The 18,122-nt window shown below is 39.7% G+C and overlaps 1 protein-coding gene across 1 annotated transcript in view; it reads left to right on the top strand.

Moving 5' to 3' along the window:
- LOC125462409 (uncharacterized) overlaps positions 1 to 12,649 on the top strand; it is a 320,685-nt gene extending 308,036 nt beyond the window's left edge. The window contains exons 174-179 of the mRNA XM_059654215.1: positions 5,194 to 5,340; positions 6,967 to 7,100; positions 10,079 to 10,212; positions 10,840 to 10,934; positions 11,474 to 11,660; positions 11,784 to 12,649. Coding sequence (XP_059510198.1) covers positions 5,194 to 5,340; positions 6,967 to 7,100; positions 10,079 to 10,212; positions 10,840 to 10,934; positions 11,474 to 11,660; positions 11,784 to 11,887 — 801 coding nt within the window. The 3' untranslated portion in view covers positions 11,888 to 12,649. The remainder of the gene's footprint in view (positions 1 to 5,193; positions 5,341 to 6,966; positions 7,101 to 10,078; positions 10,213 to 10,839; positions 10,935 to 11,473; positions 11,661 to 11,783) is intronic.
- Positions 12,650 to 18,122: the final 5,473 nt, after the last annotated feature.

Raw genomic sequence — 18,122 nt, 5'->3', positions numbered from 1 at the left:
GGGGGATGGGGAGAGGGTTCTGAAATAAATAGGGAGAGAGAGGGAGGCGGACTGAAGATGGATAGAGGAGAAGATAGGAGGGGTATGGGTGGGGAGGTAGGGAGGGGATAGGTCAGTCCGGGGAGGATGGACAGGTCAAGGTGGGGGGCGGGATGAGGCTAGTAGGTAGGCAATGGAGGTGTAGCTTGAGGTGGGAGGAGGGGATAGGTGAGTGGAAGAACAGGTTAGGGAGGCATGTGCTTTTGGATAGGTGAAGTGAACATTTGGTGTAGGGGGAAATCATTATTAGAGGGAATTCCCCACAAAGCATTAGCTTTAAATTTAAGTAGTAAATACTTCAATATTTGATTAATGATTGTCCTTTTCAATTTTAATGGAGAATGTGAATTATTTTTTGCACATTCTGCTATGTTATTGCATGAATTTATCTTTGTCTATATCTTTGAACAGTAGTTTGTTCTGTTTGAAACCCTCATAGCCTTGAGAATCTTTTCTCACTGCAGCCAAACTGAGAGAATGAAGTCATTTGTTTTGGACAGTGTAGGAATAAGAGAAGGTCACTCAGCTCTACCATTCAAATTGACTACATCTGATCTGCAGCTTAAGTCAGTTTTCCCATGTTTGTTCCATACCCTTTCATACACTTACCCAAAGAAAGTGACTAATATCTGTCTTGACAATTGAAATTAGCCCAGGATCCACAGCCATTTGTGGGATAAGAGCTGCCAAGTTGACACCCTTTCTTCCCAGCTTTTCAATAATAACTGAACTAATGCATTGGATCATTATTAAAACAGCCATCCATTCACGAGCACAATTAAATTCTTTCCCAGTCAGTGTTTTTTTCTTATTCTTATTTCTTATCACTTTATAACCGAGCAGCTTAGAATCAAGACAGAGATAGTAGGAACTGCAGATGCTGGAGAATCCGAGATAACAAGGTGTAGAGTTGGATGAACACAGCAGGCCAAGCAGCATCAGAGGAGCAGGAAAGCTGACGTTTTGGGCCAAGACCCATTTCTGAAGAAGGGTCTAGGCCCGGAACGTCAGCCTTCCTGCTCCTATGATGCTGCTTGGCCTGCTGTGTTCATCCAACTCCACACCTTGTTGTCTTAGAATCAAGACAGCTGGTTTCTTATGAGGTCAGCCAGCTGGACTTCATAGATTGAGTTCCCTGATTGGGGCTCTTAATATGGTCCAACCAGGAAGCCCTGGTTGACAGGTCAAAACAGGAGGGTCAGAGATACTCACACTCTCTGACTCTGAAGAAGCAGCACTAAATTCAAGACCTGTTCATGTGTGGAACATAGAACAGTACAGCACAGTACAGGCCCTTCGGCCCACAATGTTGTCCCAACCTATTATCCTACTATGTAAATAAAGGGTAACTTAGTGACAGGATACCAGTCTCTTTGGAATAATTTCATTGGACATCATGGATGATTATTTCCTTCAGTATTGCTAGCTGGGAGTAGCACCCATGAGAAACATTTTCTAAGAAATCACAGGTTGCAAGCTTGTGATGTTACAACCTGCATTCCTCGCAGGCATTAACTGTGAATAAACTAGCTTCTCTACTCTCTTCAAGGGCAATAATAGCCTGAAAAATGCCCAATCATTTAAAAACTTTTGGTTGTCAGCAAAACTCATTTGCAGTCGGGAGATGTAGCAATTCTGCTTTTTGCAGTGCAGATAAGTTTCCTGAGAGGGAGGCATTCCAGGCGATTTGAACCAAGTCTTGAAATGCTAATAATCCATGGCAGAGACATCAAAATCCTGTTGAGACACAAGGTATTCTTTTGAATGTTAGATCGGTGGAGGAGAGTCACAGAAATACTGATGTACATGTATTTCCAACACACAGTTACTTACTATACTAGGGCCAATGACAACAGCTAATTCTAACAGGTCATTAACCAGAAAGGGTACCTAACAGACATGGACATGAAACACAGCAGGTCTGGCAGCATCCGTGGAGAGAGAAGCAGAGTTAAAGGTTTGAGTCTAGTATTACTGTCCTTCAGAGTTCTGACCTGCTAAGTTTCTCCAGTGTTCTTTTTTTTTCGGATTTCCAGCAACCATAGTATTGTTGTCTTTATTCAAGCACACAAGGGAAATGGATGAAAATATAAACTTATACAAATAGAATGCCTCATTCAATTATAGAGGTCTTGTGTAGAGGGCAAAGAACACATAATTAGATCCTTTTGTAGACCTGACAAAAGAATGGGAAAATTACAGATTTTTCACTGCCTCCTTGCCCTTTTCTTTAAAGAAAGCAGTACAGAAAAGGGGTTTCCATTTGTTGTGAAATGATGTCGTCCTTTTTGATTATTTTAGTGCCAGTATCAGGGAACGCCCAGATTGGCTGCAGTTTAAGAGAAATGGGAATGCTACATGTGTAGGGGTGGTGGGGGAATGAATTGAGTGGCAGAATATTTTGTAACTTCTGAGTTTTAGGGAGTATGGATTTCCAAAGGGACCTCGTGTATTCTTGTTCATGAGTCACTAAAAGCTAACATGTAGGTAAAGCAATCAGTGGGGAAGGAAAATGGTGTGTTAACAAAGGGGGTTTTTGGCACAGGCTAAAAGATACCTTAAGTGATGAAAGCTGTGTTTTTTTTGAGGTTAGATTTTAAATTAGTGGCAAACAGTGAGTGTTGGTCTATTTTTGTAAAAAATGTTAAAAGATCAGTGTTTCCATGATTTTAAACCAGTATATGCCTCTTGAAGTGTTAATGATACTGTAGAGTTTTACAACCAGTGAGAGCAAATGTTAAACCATGAGCATAGCAGAGGTTAGGAAGAGCAAGGTTTTTTTTACAGATTACTTAGTTTTTGAGTAGCTTGAGGAAGACCTGACTAGAATCAGAAGCAAGTAAAGCCTCTCATAGGAAAAGGAGATTGTTTAGAGCAGTTAAAGAAATTGATTACCTTAGTGAAAGGGTGTTATTTGAGAACTTCCAGACCAGAAGTGTGTGGTTACAAACCTGCATCGGTTATTCAAAGACTGAGAAAGTGTAAGCTGTCAGCTGTGTGAGTGGTCAAGGCAAAAAGTGTCACAGATCATGTGACCAGAATGGTGAAGAAGGAATTCAGTCAAATCTACTGAGCTGATAGGGTAGGAATTTCACTGGGTTTTGTTAAACTTTAAAATGATAGCATTGAAGAGTAGATCTGATTTTGTTTTGTTATGTGTTTTGAAGTCTTTCAAGCTGTTATATTTAGAAAGAGCTTGGGTTATTTTATTTTAATTTTTTTGAGGTTGACACCAAATGACCACTTTAAATACTTATGTTTCATTGAAAGGCCAGCACATTGAAAACTAAGTGAAATATGATCTGTCAAGCCAGACTTTATTCTCGTTCTGACTTGTTCAATAGTAACATTGGCTGTGATTGTAATGCCTCCTACAGTTCTGTTGATGCTTGGTGAGACAGAGCTATAGTATTGCGCACAGTTTCAGACTCCTTATCTAAGGAAGAATATATTTGCCAATGAGGGAGTGTAACTGAGGTTCAACAGATTAATTCCCTGGAATGACAAAGAAACCAAATATGGAATAGAGAGCTGGCCAAACAGCAACTGTGTAACCACTGGTCAATTGTCATAAAAACCCATCTGGTTCTCTAATGTTGTACAAGGAAGGAAATATACTGTCTTTATTTGGTCTGACTACATATGTCTCCTACAGATGGTTGAGTCTGGAAAATTCTGAAAGCAAGTAGAATCATAGAAGAATCTCTAAGATATGGAAAGGGGCCATTCGGCCATCGAGCCCACACTGATCCTCTGAAGAGCATTCCACCCAGACCAACCCCCTTCCCTATCCCTGTAAATGTGCATTTTCCATGGCTAACCCATCTGGCCTGCACATTCCTAGATACTATAGGCAATTTAGCATGGCCAAACCACCTAACTTGCACGTCTTCGGACCTGTTGGAGGAAATCAGAGCACCCAGAGGAAACCCACACAGACATGGGGCGAACCTGCAAACTCCACATGCATAGTCGCCGAGGCTGGAATCAAAACAGGTCCCTGGCGCGAACCACTGAGCCCACTGTGCCTATTCAGGATAGGCAATAAATGCTGGCAAAGTCAGTGATTCCCACAAATGAACGAATAAAAAAGAAGCTGGATTTTCTTATGAGAAGAGAATAAGTCTTTTTTCTGGGCCTGTATTCTCAAGAATTTTGAAGAATCAGACGTGATCTCATTGAAACTTACAAAATATTTACGGGGTGTGACTGTATGGATGTGTATAGGATGTTTCCCTTGGTTGGTGTGTCCAGAATCAAGTGATATAATCTCTGGATTGGCCATGTAAGACTGAGGTGAGGAGAACTTTCTTCACTCTGAAGGTGGTAAATCTTCTGGAATCCTTTACCCTACAGGGTTGTGAAAGCTTAATCGATGAGGATATTCAAGAGAGAAATCAATATATTTCTAGAGACCTAGTGGGATCAAGGGATATGACAATAACATGAGAAAGTAGCATTGAGGTAGATGATTAGCCATGATGTTATGAAATGCTGGAACTGGCTCAGTGAGCTGAATGGCCTACATCTATCCATATGGTCCCTGTTGGTTCAGAGTTGCCCAGAAATCTTGCAAGAAAACTGGAATATACCTGGTCAACAGGCTCCTCAGCAACGTGCCATGCTCTTTACAGAATTGGCTGCCCAGGGCTTGAGTGGATCCTCCAATTAACTTAAATCATTAGATTAGCCAAATGTGGTGGGAGACCTTAACTGATTGTTATTGTATTTTGCACAAGGAAGCATAGAACTTCTCAGTTCGCGTGTGGAATGAACTTACTCATGAAGTGGTGGATATGAGTACAATTACAATGTTTAAAAAACATTTGTGTAAGTCGATGAGTTAGAAAGGTTTGGAGGGATATGGGCAAATAGGAGTAGCTTAGTTTGGGATTAGGTTTGGCATGGATTGGTTGGACCAAAGGGTCTGTTTCTGTGCTGTATAACTCTATAGAAAATGATCGATGTTTCATTTCTTATTCTTTTCTTCATCATGTACAATCTGAATAAGTGTTACAATTCATCTCTAATTTTTCACTAACAAACATTTTGATTAATGTTCATGGATCTGAAACATTAACTAAGTAGAAGCTAGCTAATCTTTGTCCAGCATTTTCTGCTTTTATTTTCTAACTCTGAATATTTCCAAAACAGATTTATCCAAATGGATTACCAGAAGAGAAAATTCAGCTGCTGGGAAACATTTTTGTGGTGTACAATTCTACCGAAATCAGCACTTGGAATATAACCAAAGTGGAGACTGTTTCAGCTCTACTGCAGAACAGCCAGAATGATGTCATGGTACAACAGCTCAAAAGAAACTTTTAATAAAAATTAAGTTGAGGGATTGTCTTGGTTGAAAGAGAGTCTGGCTTTAAACTCAGCCCTTCTGGGCTTATTTATATGGGGAAATATAGGGCAGTAAGACAAGTCTGCAATGGAGTCAGTTCGACTGATGTTCGGCTGAAATTTCTTTGCTGTTCTTTCAGCATTTAACAGAGGATTACGGTTGAAAATGTTAATTATCATTTTTATTAACATCCTGTAATGGAAAACTGTTTTATGGTTTGCTAATGGTCTAATGGCTACTGTAGGGAATTTTGCTCTTTTTAAACTTACTCCTTGTAAAGGATTCTACTAAAGTGGAAACATGGATCATGCAGACAGAGCTTTCAGTTGATTGCCCTGGATATTCCAATGGCTAGACAGTTGTAGGAGAGGCATAAATTGATGTTGTACATTAGTACCATGTGGAGTTAGCAGCTGACTTTACAGGAAATGTCCAGGAAGTTGAGAATTCTGATGGGCAGCTCCCATGTGTCTGGCAACCTCCGAGAAAAGCCCATAATTTCAGGGGTGTTGGAGAGTTCCAATTCAGCGCAGCCTTACAGTTAGGTATGAGTTAGAGAAACCTACTCCATATCTCTTAAACTGAACTACCAAACTCAATCCAGCTGGATCCAATACCCTCCTTCCTCACATTCCAAACCTCCCCTGACTTTCCCAACTAGACAGCCCCTCAAGCTGAGCATTCCTCCATGTACCTGGTATCTCACTGAGCTAGCACCCAAACCCCCTCGCCCACCCTTCCCCCTTAACACCCACCTGCTCCTTACTCAGCATCTGCAGAACCCACAACCACTACCATCCAGAAGGAGAAGGGCAGCAGATACTTGGGAAAACCCCAGACTGCAAGTTCCTCTCCAAAGCCACTCACCATTCTGACTTAGAAATATATCGCTGTTCCTTCACTGTTGCTGGGTCAACATCCTGGAACTCATTTCCTAATAACAGTTTGGGTCTACCTACAGCATACAGACTGTAGTGCTCCAAGAAGGCAGTTTACCACCAGATCCTTGAGGAATCAGGGATAGGCAATCAGCCAACAATGCTGAGAGTGAATCCAGAGAGTGAATTTTTTTAAGAAAAAAGATTTTGTAATTTCATCAGAATACCTGGGCAATTTATCCCAAAAATCAGAATTCAAATCTAATCTAAGTTACAAAGGTTCTTTGTGAAATTGAATTTGGCTGTCTTGACTCAGCAAGTGCAGATATTCAGCTCAGAGTTGCTATAATTTGAAGTAAGTTGGTAATTTCAACTAACCAGGATGTCAAGATTTGCTGCCAGGCAAAATGAAAGTGTTCTGTTAATTAAGCAGGGCAATGCTTTGAGATTGGTGTTAGACATTAAACAGAACACATTAGAGGAAGTCTTGATTCTGCAATAACTGATGCCATATTGCTAACAGAGTATCATAATTGAATACCGTCTGGTATCGAAGAACAAAAAAAAGACAAATTAAATACGACCAAAAAGGATTAAGTAAAATACGCAGAAAGTTTTGTCGTGTGAAATTCACTTTGAAAGAAGATTACTTGCTGAGCTGCAGTCGTTTTCTTAACATTCTGCCATTCTAATACACAGAAAAAAGCTGTTGTTTCAACGTACTTGAAAGCAGGTGGAGTGTTAAACACAAGTATCTTGAATATGATCGGTGGTAGTGTGTTGTGTCTTCTTGATGAAAGCCAAATCCAAGCAATCAGCTCCACTGAAATCAGGTAAGTGTTCTTATATCCAGGCTGCTGAGAACCAGTTATGTGTATTCTGTGCTTACACGGCTATTACTGTGAACCAGACCAGACCCTGTCAATATATTTTAGGAAGGTGGCCTAATCCTAACTTCCTCCTTGTTTTAAAGGCAAATATGAAGTGCCTATCCCAGATGGAATGTGATTGGTCAAACTACTCAACGTTAAGCAAAACACAATTTATTTAAACATTATGTTTAAAATACATCCAGAGAAAGCAGGAATTTAGAATAACAACTCTGTTAGAAAACTTAACAGAATAATAAATACAGTAACTATGACTAATTAACTTTTCCAATATAGTAATATCTTACAAACACACCCTTCGGCAAAAAGGCAAATTCAGAAAAACAGATTTTGTCTCACAAGCAATCTAGCAGCCTAGGATTACAACCCTCAGTTTTTGGCTGTAATCAAGAGGGGAAAATAGCTTCCACTTCTTCAAGATCACAACAGCATCAACTCTGTTAAGACTCCAACAGCAACCGTTCAAAACTAAAAAAATTAAAAACCTTGGTCTGTGAGAGCTGCCCACACCCATCCAGGCTGCTTCTAATTGTTACAACTTGCAAAAACACCCAAGGCATCATGAACTTTTTATGTTACCACAGACTGCTGGGCGCCTCTCTCGACTGCTCTCATTCAATCTCTCTTATAAAAAACAGTCAGGATAAAATAGCCTCTTAAAGTCACAGCATTGTCACATCATGCAAATGTCACAGTTCTAACCCATGCAGGAACTCATTTTTAATACTGATTCCTTTTAACCAGGACCTGGAGATTTGCAATCACTTCCCCAATCCTCCAAGTTCCCTTAGCAACAAAAAATTAAATGGCCTCGAGTCTTCTATTTTCTTCAGTTCCACTTTAATTGCTGTAGAAGTCTGTTTCAACACAACACAGAAGGATGCACAACAGATACTGTCATACATAAATAATATACTTCTGTTTACAGATTTAGCAATCCATTGAAGATACATCTCAATATTAATATATAAGAAGTGATGACTACACACATATTTGCTTTAAACTCATGTGTTCACATTTCTTATGAAATTCTCTCAGTAGAGATAGTAAGAACTGCGATGCTGGAGTCAGAGATAATGCAGTGTGGAGCTGGATAAAAACAGCAGTCCGGGCAGCATCAGAGGGGCAGGAAAGCTGATGTTTTGGGTCGGGGGCCCTTTGAATTGTCTGTATTACAGCCTCCCACCACTGGGGGTGTAGCACCATCCAACCGTTCTAACTCATTCTTTGAAGTGAACTGTTTCTGTTTTACCAAAAACCACATTGCACTGGGCTTTTCTTTCCCTAAACAACAGATAATAGGAGAGAATCAAAGTAAGATATAAAAATAAGGGTCAAAATACATAAGTTATTTAGGTAGAGACTAAATTGGCCGTAAACAGTTTGGTCTAGTTAACGGGCTGTTCAGAGACAATTTGTTTTCATTGATTATTGCTTTAGATTCAGTTAGAAAAGTATTCCTTCTGAGCTTCTTTTTAGGTGTAATGTTTTGTTTGACACTAAAACTTAAACATTTTATGATGACTTTCTTAATGCAAAGTTACAAATGATTGAATAATTTAGCAGGCTTGTTACTGTATTTGTAAACTGTCTCAATGAGAAAATTGCACAACTTTCACCAATAATTCCATTTGCCTTAACTTGCACAAACAGAAAATATATATTTAAGTACTTGACAATAAGGACCTAAAGTAGAACGTAATCGGGCCATGAATGATGATGGACAGAGTGATGATGAGGAAGCATAATGTGGAAGCATATTTGGGGAAGATTGTTCATTTGAACGGGAATAATTGCATTTTGGAGTTCCTCTTGATGGTCAGCCTTCCTCAACAAGAGTGTTATCTCCAATAGTGCCTTCAACAATCCTTAATGGTCCCAGCCAACCCAGCTGGAATCACCAGGGAAACCTGCAAATGATACACACTGCTTCATTGCATTTTATATACCATGGAATTGAGCTGTAGTACATTCATTCCCAAGTATCACTGTTTCTTTTTAAACTAGTTTTTCGCTCACCAAGCTTCTTAAGTCCCACAACCACAAATCCCAATCTTTCCGTTTTCCTGTGTGATACTCTTATAATTTTTTTCAATCTGACTTTAAGAACTTGCGCTGCAAAACCTCTTGTTTTCAACATACCTCTCTTTGTGATCCAAAATGTAAGCCCACCTAACAGCGTCATAGAGTTGTACAGCATGGAAACAGACCCTTTGGTCAAACTAACCCAAGCCAATCAAATATCCTAAATTATCTAGCCCCGTTTGCCAGCATATAGCCCCTATCCTTCTAAACCTTTCCTACTTACATACACATCCTGATATCTTTTAAACGTTGCAATTGTACCAGCCTCCACCGTCCCCTCTGGCAGCTTATTCCACACACAAACACCACCCTCTGCATGAAAGGAAAAATTGCCTCTTACATCCTTTTAAAACTCACCCCCTCACATTAAACCTATGCCCTCTAGTTTTGGACTCCCCTACCCTGAGGGAAAGACCCTTGATTATTCACCTATCCATGCTCCACATGATTTTATAAACTTCTAAAAGGTCACCCCTCTGCCTCTGACTCTTCAGGGAGAGTAGTCCCAGCCTATTCAGCCTTTCCCTATAGCTCAAACCCTGGCAACATCCTTGTAAATCTATTCTGCTCCCTTTCAAGTTTCACAGCTTCTTTTTTATAGCAGGGAGACCAAAATCGAATGCAGTATTCCAAAAGTAATCTTCCCTAGCATTCCTGGAAATGTAAGCATCTCCTCCCAGTGCTTTGAGGCCTTGGCCATGGCCATCCTCAATGCTAGGACTGGTGCCCAAGTCTCTGACACTGAATTATGCTTTGAAAAACCCAGTTGTTGAATGGAATTCTGCTTGCTTTTTGTAAGTAAAATAACTCAGACTGTTGTAACTATTTTCCCACAGCAACGCATCCACATTGAAAATTTCATCATGCTCTCAGTCGAAGAAAAAGATAATATACAACAAAGTAAAAAGCATTCTTGAGAAACAAACCAATGATTCAGTCATTTATTATAATCAGATAAAGACATACCTTGGTAAGTAATACAGATATAAATCTCAACAGAGAAGTTGCTGTGAATTCTGGAGTTATTTCCTGTACTGAATTGGCCAATTTGCAGGACTGTTATGTAAAAAGGCTATTTTTTCCACGATTGGCAAAAGACTGTTAAAATTTGTGGAAGTACAAATTGAACCTTTGAAAGCTACAGTTAATCACAATATGACATTGAAGTGGAAGAAGCATTTTGCTGCTTTTATTAGGGAAAACCCTCTTCAATCTAATTCTAATCTACTTGCAGATATAGTTATCGTAACAAATTAAGGAGTAATGATTGTAAAATGCTGATTTTAAATGAAGACACTATTGACATAAACATTAAACTAATCTGAAACTGAACTGCTACTACTTTCAAAAAATTGCTGCATTTCGATTTTGTGTGCCTTATATTGGTATTTCAGATCTACTTATTAACACTTTAAGGAGAATTGTCAGCACAAGTAAATATTGTCTGAGTATGAGAAGGGAATTTTACTAAGGAACTAACAATGTTCACTGTATTACTGAAGCTTATCATATGCAGGAAGTTCTGTGTATTCTAAGATGCCAGTGCTTGGAAAGTACACTGTCATTTTTATTCAACAAGTTTTTTTGTTTTCTAAAGCTGGTGCAACGACATCTGATTTACAAACTCTTGCTAAGAACACTATCAACATGGACCCGAGTGTATTCCTGACACTGAATCCTGAAGAAGTAAAAGTATGGAAAAACACAATATTTATGATTGTGTGTGCGTGTGTGTGTGTACGTGTGCGTGTGTGTGTGTGTGCGTGTGTGTGTGTGTGTGTGTGTGTGTGTGAGAGAGAGCGAGAGAGAGAGCTGGGGGGAGGAGTGTGTGACCAAAGTTGAACTTGTCCTTGCACAGTAATGCCTTTCAAAATCAAATAATCTGCTAATAAGCATTTGTGACACGTGTTCAGAGAATTGTTACTCAGTTTAAATAGTAAATGTCTGCCACTTTGCATTTCATATTATAGCAAATGCAAAAGTTGGGTTTAAGTTAGAAACTAGACTTTAATAAATTGACAACAAATACTTTTGACTGAGAAGCATAATGGGACGTTGAGTTCACAACAGCTTCATGAAAGTGCAAAACTTTCTTCTTCTTTTGTTCAGGGTTTCACTTCTGCCCCATAATTTAGGCACTTTCCAGCATTTTATGCACATCAATAAGGTCTGTTGTGTGGTACAAACATGACCATTTTTCTTGAAGCAACACATAGTTCTTTTTGTTTCAGGCACTCAGTCCTGGCCATTTGAGAAATTTGCTTGGAGTAAACCTTCAAACTGTTAAGGATGCTGAAAATTCCACATTAGTCCAAAAATGGATTGCGCAGCATACAGTAAGTGAAGTGAGGAGTCTAAAAATTGGCTTGACAGGAGGGAACCCAGACGTAATACCTCCAGACCTAATAAGTATCCAAGGTAAGTGGAGTCAATTATAAGTGAATTATGTTAATAATGATTACCGATAACAGAAATGCATTTTAAGGTTTCCAAAACGTGTTGAATAATTTGAGTTAAAAATCTTTTTGTTTTTGATTTTAGAAATAGATTCGTCATCTTCTTCTATCAACAAGAACTGTCTCCTATGTACAATCCAATCTTTATCTATCAGCATAATAATTGTCATAGTACAAAGGTGGTTATAGTAGGGAAAGAGGGTTATTGACCTCAGTGGTATTTGTAATACACATGTCAGTGAGAAATTCAATGACTTCTGTGTGCAAAGCAATAATGCATCCAGCTAATGAAAACACAGTCTGAGTATACTACTCACAGACATTTACTGTATGGCTTAAATTATATGATAATATTTTAATTCTCAAAACAAAATCTATATAGGTTCTGTTCTGTATATTAGGAGATGGTTAACTGGGATTCTAGAATGATTAAAAACATTACCAGAATGTAATTTTGAATGAATCATTAAAATCATGCAAAGGGACATAAATTTGAAGGAGAAACTGAAGAATTGATATAAAGAAGCTCTTTGATCAGAATGTTAAATGTTTTTTAATAAAATGCCACTTCGCCTACTGAAGAATACATTCATTGTTCAAAATCAATATTTATCTTCCAATGGATGCAAGAAGCTACCTGAGAAATTAACTACATTCGATCAAATGCCATATCTTGTTATTTTACTCCTTTCCATATTTTATATTTAAAATGCATTAAAGATACAAATACTAAGATATTGATATATTTTTTTCAGTAAATAATAATTGAACAATTTATATGTGACAGGTGAAATAATTATTTTTGTTCTGGATGGGTGTGACAATTAGTTCTGTTAAAAGAGCAATAGAAAAATTTTTGTGTTATAAATAGTAATTAAATAATTCAGGACAATGATAAGTAAAAACTGCATTTATCTGTCCTAAACTAAAATGGAAAAATAAATTTAACTATAGCCCTTGAATCTCTGACTTGTGTTTTCTTTAAAATATCCCCACATTGTAGTTCATAGAATTCCGACAGTGTTGAAAGAGGCCATTTAGCCCCTGGAGTGAGCAGTGACCCTCTGAAGAGGATCCCCTTCCCAAACCCAGACCCCATCTTATCCCTGTAATCCTGCATTTTCCAGGACTAACCCACCTATCCTTGGACACTACTGGCTATTTGGCACATCCAATCCACCTATACTGCACATCTTTGGACTGTGGGGGTGAGGCGGGGGATGCGGTTGGAAATAGAGTACCCGGAGGAAACCCATGCAGACACGGGGAGAATGTGCAAATTCCGCACAGTCTCCTGAGGGTGGAATCAAACACTGGTCCCTAACACTGTGAGACAGCAGTGCTAACCACTGAGCCACTGTGCTACCCCTAGTTGTTACCTGTGTAATATTTACATCACCAAGAAGAATTGTATGAGCACCTTGACACGTTTCAGACTCAAAAATTCAAGTACCCAGATTATAATCAGTTTGTCGGTGCCTAGTGTTCAAGAGAAATGTGTTCAAGAAATACCTTTTGCGGTTTGTTCATATGTACTCTATGTTAGGAGGTTGTTTTACACTAAACAGTTTTCAACACTTCTTCGCCACAGCCACATTTAAATACCCAATGTCATTCTGATGCTTCATTTGACAGAAAAGGAGTGGATTCACTGAGAGGAGACCTGACACACAAGTGATCAGGAATTAAATCTCTCCAAGCTTGCCTTTCTTAACACTGCTGCCACACCAGCTCCTGCCAAAAGACAAAACCTGGCCACAAATAAAGATGGAATAAATTCCAAACTACAGCATAAAGTATCATTTACCAGAAACCGAAACACAATTGAAATGTGTAAGAAATAACAAAATAAAGCACAAAGAAGCTTTTCACAAGCTCCCCTACCCATTCCGGAGAATGGTCAGATTAATCAATTGGTTACCGAGCATTCACACTAGGTGGCAGTCTAAGACTGCTCAAGTGTTTTAATGTCTTACGATCAAGGATGAGAATATAGGATGGGAGATGAACACTCGATCTGTTCTGTCAATCAGGCCAATCATTGCTGTTCCATACCTCATTGACCTGCTTGGTTGTATAAAAGTATGACACATCGTCAGTCAGGTTGTGAATAACTTCACCTCTTTGCCTGGTGAAGGAGCAGCTGTATGAAAGCTTGTGATTTTCAATAAGCTTGTTGGACTATAAGCTGGTGTCGCATGACTTCTGACTTTATCCGCTTCAACCCCAGCACCTTCACATCATGAATAAAGTATGCTATAACACAGTCAGACAGCCACAGGATGTTTGGAAAGGGTGATCAGAATAAAGTCAAGCTAGATGATCACTGATATGTAAGCTTCATCATCTTTATAATGGCGAAGTCAAGTAATATTGAATGTAATAGTAAAATCCATAGTTCTCTGTCATATTCTTGTCAGTGGAATAAAGCAGTTTAAGAACTTACATCTTCCTGTTTTTTGAAATTTAACTATTTTCCAACAGATTTAAGAAATACACATGCAAAAACATATGACTACCTAGTTCGTCAGGTAATTAGGCACAGCAAGTAACTATGGTTATATACCCAAGTTATCCTACTCTGCAAACAGATGTGAGGCAGTTGTGTAAAATGCTTATGGGATCCACTAACATTACAGACCCTTGTTTGAAGCAGAAGTGTTTTAGTCTCCATTAAATCAATTTAAAAATATCTATTTAAAGGAAATTAATTCCAATCAGTCCTAATCATTTAAGTTCAGGATATTAGCCTAATGGTTACCTGTGATATATAAAGTATATTTAAGAAAGAGAATTTTGTGGACACTACCTTTGATCTCTCACATATGCTACTCCACACCCTTCCAGCCACCAGCATGGATCTTCGTAACTCTATCCCAGCCAATGCCCTTCTGCCCTTGACCCTGGTCTTTTAAAGCCCTAATGCTCTCTGCCTACCACAATTTTCCCTTCCCCCTGCCATACCAACCCATCTAGTATCCGTGGATAAGAATCAAAGGCCACAGTAATGTGCCTATTCATGATGTTGCTATTTTCAAATAAATGTATTAAAATTTCTTTGACTAATCCTTTACAAAGACGGGATATGTGTAATGGTTTATAGAGTCATAGAGACAAAAAGCTCAGAAACAGATCCTTTGGTCCGACCAGTCTAATCTGACCATAATCTCAAACTAAACTAGTCCACCTTGACCCAAAGCCTTCAAAACATTTCTTATTCATGTATTTATCCAAATACCTTTTTAATGTTGTAATTTTACCCACCTTTACCACTTCCTCTGGAGGTTCATTCCACATGTGAACCACTCCTTCATGTCTTTTTTTTTTAATTTTCTCCTCTCGCCTTAAGAATGTGACCCCTACTCTTGAAACCTCTTGCCCTAGGGAAAAGGCACCTGGTATTCACCTTATCTACATCCCTCATAATTTGATAAACCTCTACAAGGTCACCTCTGAACCTCCTACACTCCAGGGAAAAAAGTCCCAGTCTAATTTTATAACTCAAACCCTCCATTCCTGGCAACGTTCTGGTACATTTCTTCTGAACCCTCTCTAGCTTAATAATATTCTTCCCATAACTGGACAACCAGAACTGCACATAGTACTCCAGAAGAAGCCTCACCAATGTCCTGTACAACCTCAACATGACGTCCCAACTCCGATACTCAAATGTCAGAGAAATGAAGGCAAGCGTTCTAAAAGCCTTCTTAATCACCCTATCTGTGGTGCAAACTTCAAAGGATTATGTATCTTAACTCCTATATCATAGGATTGTTGACAATTTTGACAGAATTTGATGCCTAGTCAATTATTTGTCTCCTTTTACAGTTCAAATGAGTTTACACACTCTTTAGCTAAATTTTGGTCTACATACTGCAACTCCAAGGTGATGTGATACTGCCTCATACTGCATCCACAGCAATACCATACCACATCTGTCTCCAGACCAGCCAAAATAAATTCACTAAAACAAACCCTTGGTCAGCTCTGCCACATCCAAGTTTCGGAGAGCTGAGAAACCAAAATGGGATTTAAATTGAGACAGCTGATCATTTGAAAGGGCACAGCCACTTCTGAAGCCCACATTTTCAGTATTATTGCTGGAACATTGTCACAGCTTCCAGCCTTTGGCTGTATGCGCTGCCTCCAACCGTGTCTTAATATCCGATAGTGTGAATCGGGTTAGCTAATTGTCATCTAAGATGCTGGAAAAATGTTAGCATTTATTCTAAGCAGAATTATGTCTAGGACGAGTAAATTCTTGCTTCAATTGTATGCGAGCTTGGTTGCACTGCACCTGGAATACTGTGAAAACAGCTTTAAAGGGTAGTTAATGTAACCTCATCATTTAAAAAAAGTAGAGAGAAAACAGGTTGCTTCACCTGATATTGGTAGCAGGTAAATCACTAGAGTCAATTCTAAATGATTTATTAGCAGAGCACTAGGAGAACAGTGACTGGAACGGATGGAGTCAGTTAGGATTTACAAAAGGAGAGTCATGCTTGGCAAATCTATTGGAATGTTTCAGCGATGTACCTAAGGCAGTTGATAGGAGGGAGCCAGTGGATGTGGTTCACTTGGACTTTTGGAAAGCTTTTAATAAGATCCTGCGTAAGAGATCAGAATATAAAATTAAAGCACGTAGGATTGGTGTGGTGTACTGACAAGGCTAGAGAACTGGCTGGCAGATCGAAACAAAGAGGAGGAATAAGCAGGTCTTTTCCAAGTAAGGCCATGAGGCCATTAGATACAGGTGCATAATTAAACCATTTGGCCCACTGCAACTGATCCACCATTCGATCATAATTGTTATGTTTTTCAAGCCCCATTCTCCTGCCTTCTCCCATGACCCCTGATTCCCTTACTAATTAAGAACCTCGCTACCTCTGATGAAAACACACTGAATGATGATTTGACCTCCGCAGCCTACTGCAGCAATGAGTTCCACAGATTAACCAGGCAGTGGCTGGCAGGGAAATGGATATATCAGTGCTTGGGTCCCAGCTGTTCATGGCATATGTTAACCATTTAGATGAGGAAATTAAATGTAATATCTCCACATTTGCAAATGACACAATGCTGGCTGAGAGGGCAAGCTGCGAGGAGGGTGTGGAGATGTTTCTGTGTGGTTTGACCAATTTAAATGAGTGAGCAAATACGTGGCAGATGAAGTGTAATGTGGAGAAATGAGAGGTTATCCATTTTGTAGTGAAAACAGAATGTCAGTTTATTATCTTAGTAGCAATAGAATGGTAGATGGGGAGATGCAATAAGACTCACTTGTCTTTGTACATCAGTCACTGAGACTAGAATCACAAAATCCCTACAGATTGAAGCAGACCATTCAGACATAACTCAGTGGTTAGCAGGCCAACCCTCCAAACAGCATCCCGCCCAGATCCAATGCCTCCCCCACCCCCCATAACCCTGCATTTCCAATGGCCAATCCACCTAACCTGTACACCTTTGGACTATGGGTGGAAACCAGAGCAAACCAATGTAGACAGTTGCCCAAAGGCAGAATCTAACTTGGGTCCATGGCATCATCAGACAGCAGTGCCTACCAATGAGCCACCATAGGCACACGGTTCAACAAGCAGTCCAGAAGACAAATTGAATGTTGGCTTCAATGTAAGAGGATTTGAGTACAGGAATGGGGATGGTTTGCGACAATTGTACAGGGCCTTAGAACTGGAACATGATGTATGCTTTTGGTCTCTGAGGAAGGTATTGGTTAGTTCAGGCTGGATTGTTGGTTTGCAATACAGAGTAATGCCATCAGCATTACAGCCCGTTGTCTATTTCCAATGTGAGGTCCTCTGAGGCTATGGCCTTTATTACCTGAGGAGGGATGTTCTAACTATGGAGGGAGTTCAACGTAGGTCTTCCAGACTGATTCCTGGTTGGCAGGACTGACAAATGAACAGAAACTGGATTGTTTAGGACTAGAGATAATGGGAACTGCAGATGCTGGAGATTCCAAGATAATAAAATGCGAGGCTGGATGAACACAGCAGGCCGAGCAGCTCCTGAGATGCTGCTCGGCCTGCTGTGTTCATCCAGCCTCGCAATTTATTATCTTGTTTAGGACTATATTGGAAGAATGTGTTGTAGGGTGGATCTTATTGAATCCTATAAAATCCTAATAGGACTTTTGGATGCGGGAAGGATAGTCGTGATGATCAGGGAGACCAAAACCAGGGGGTCACAGTCTAAGGACATTAAGTAGTTTGTGCTGACCATATGAGCTTTCCCAACAATTTCTGTCCCTCACCTAAATCACTGAGCCACTATACCCACCCCCTCAATCTGATGAAGCAAAACAACAGGGTAATGATAGTGGGCGTGACCCCGTCGATGGGGGTGTGGCCCCGCGGCTGCAGGCGGGGCCAGGTGGCAGAAGGCGGGGACAGGGTTTGGGGGC

This window comes from Stegostoma tigrinum, chromosome 23 (assembly GCF_030684315.1).
Source record: "Stegostoma tigrinum isolate sSteTig4 chromosome 23, sSteTig4.hap1, whole genome shotgun sequence".
NCBI classification, from domain to species: domain Eukaryota; kingdom Metazoa; phylum Chordata; class Chondrichthyes; order Orectolobiformes; family Stegostomatidae; genus Stegostoma; species Stegostoma tigrinum.
This window is presented reverse-complemented; position numbering and strand designations above follow the sequence as displayed.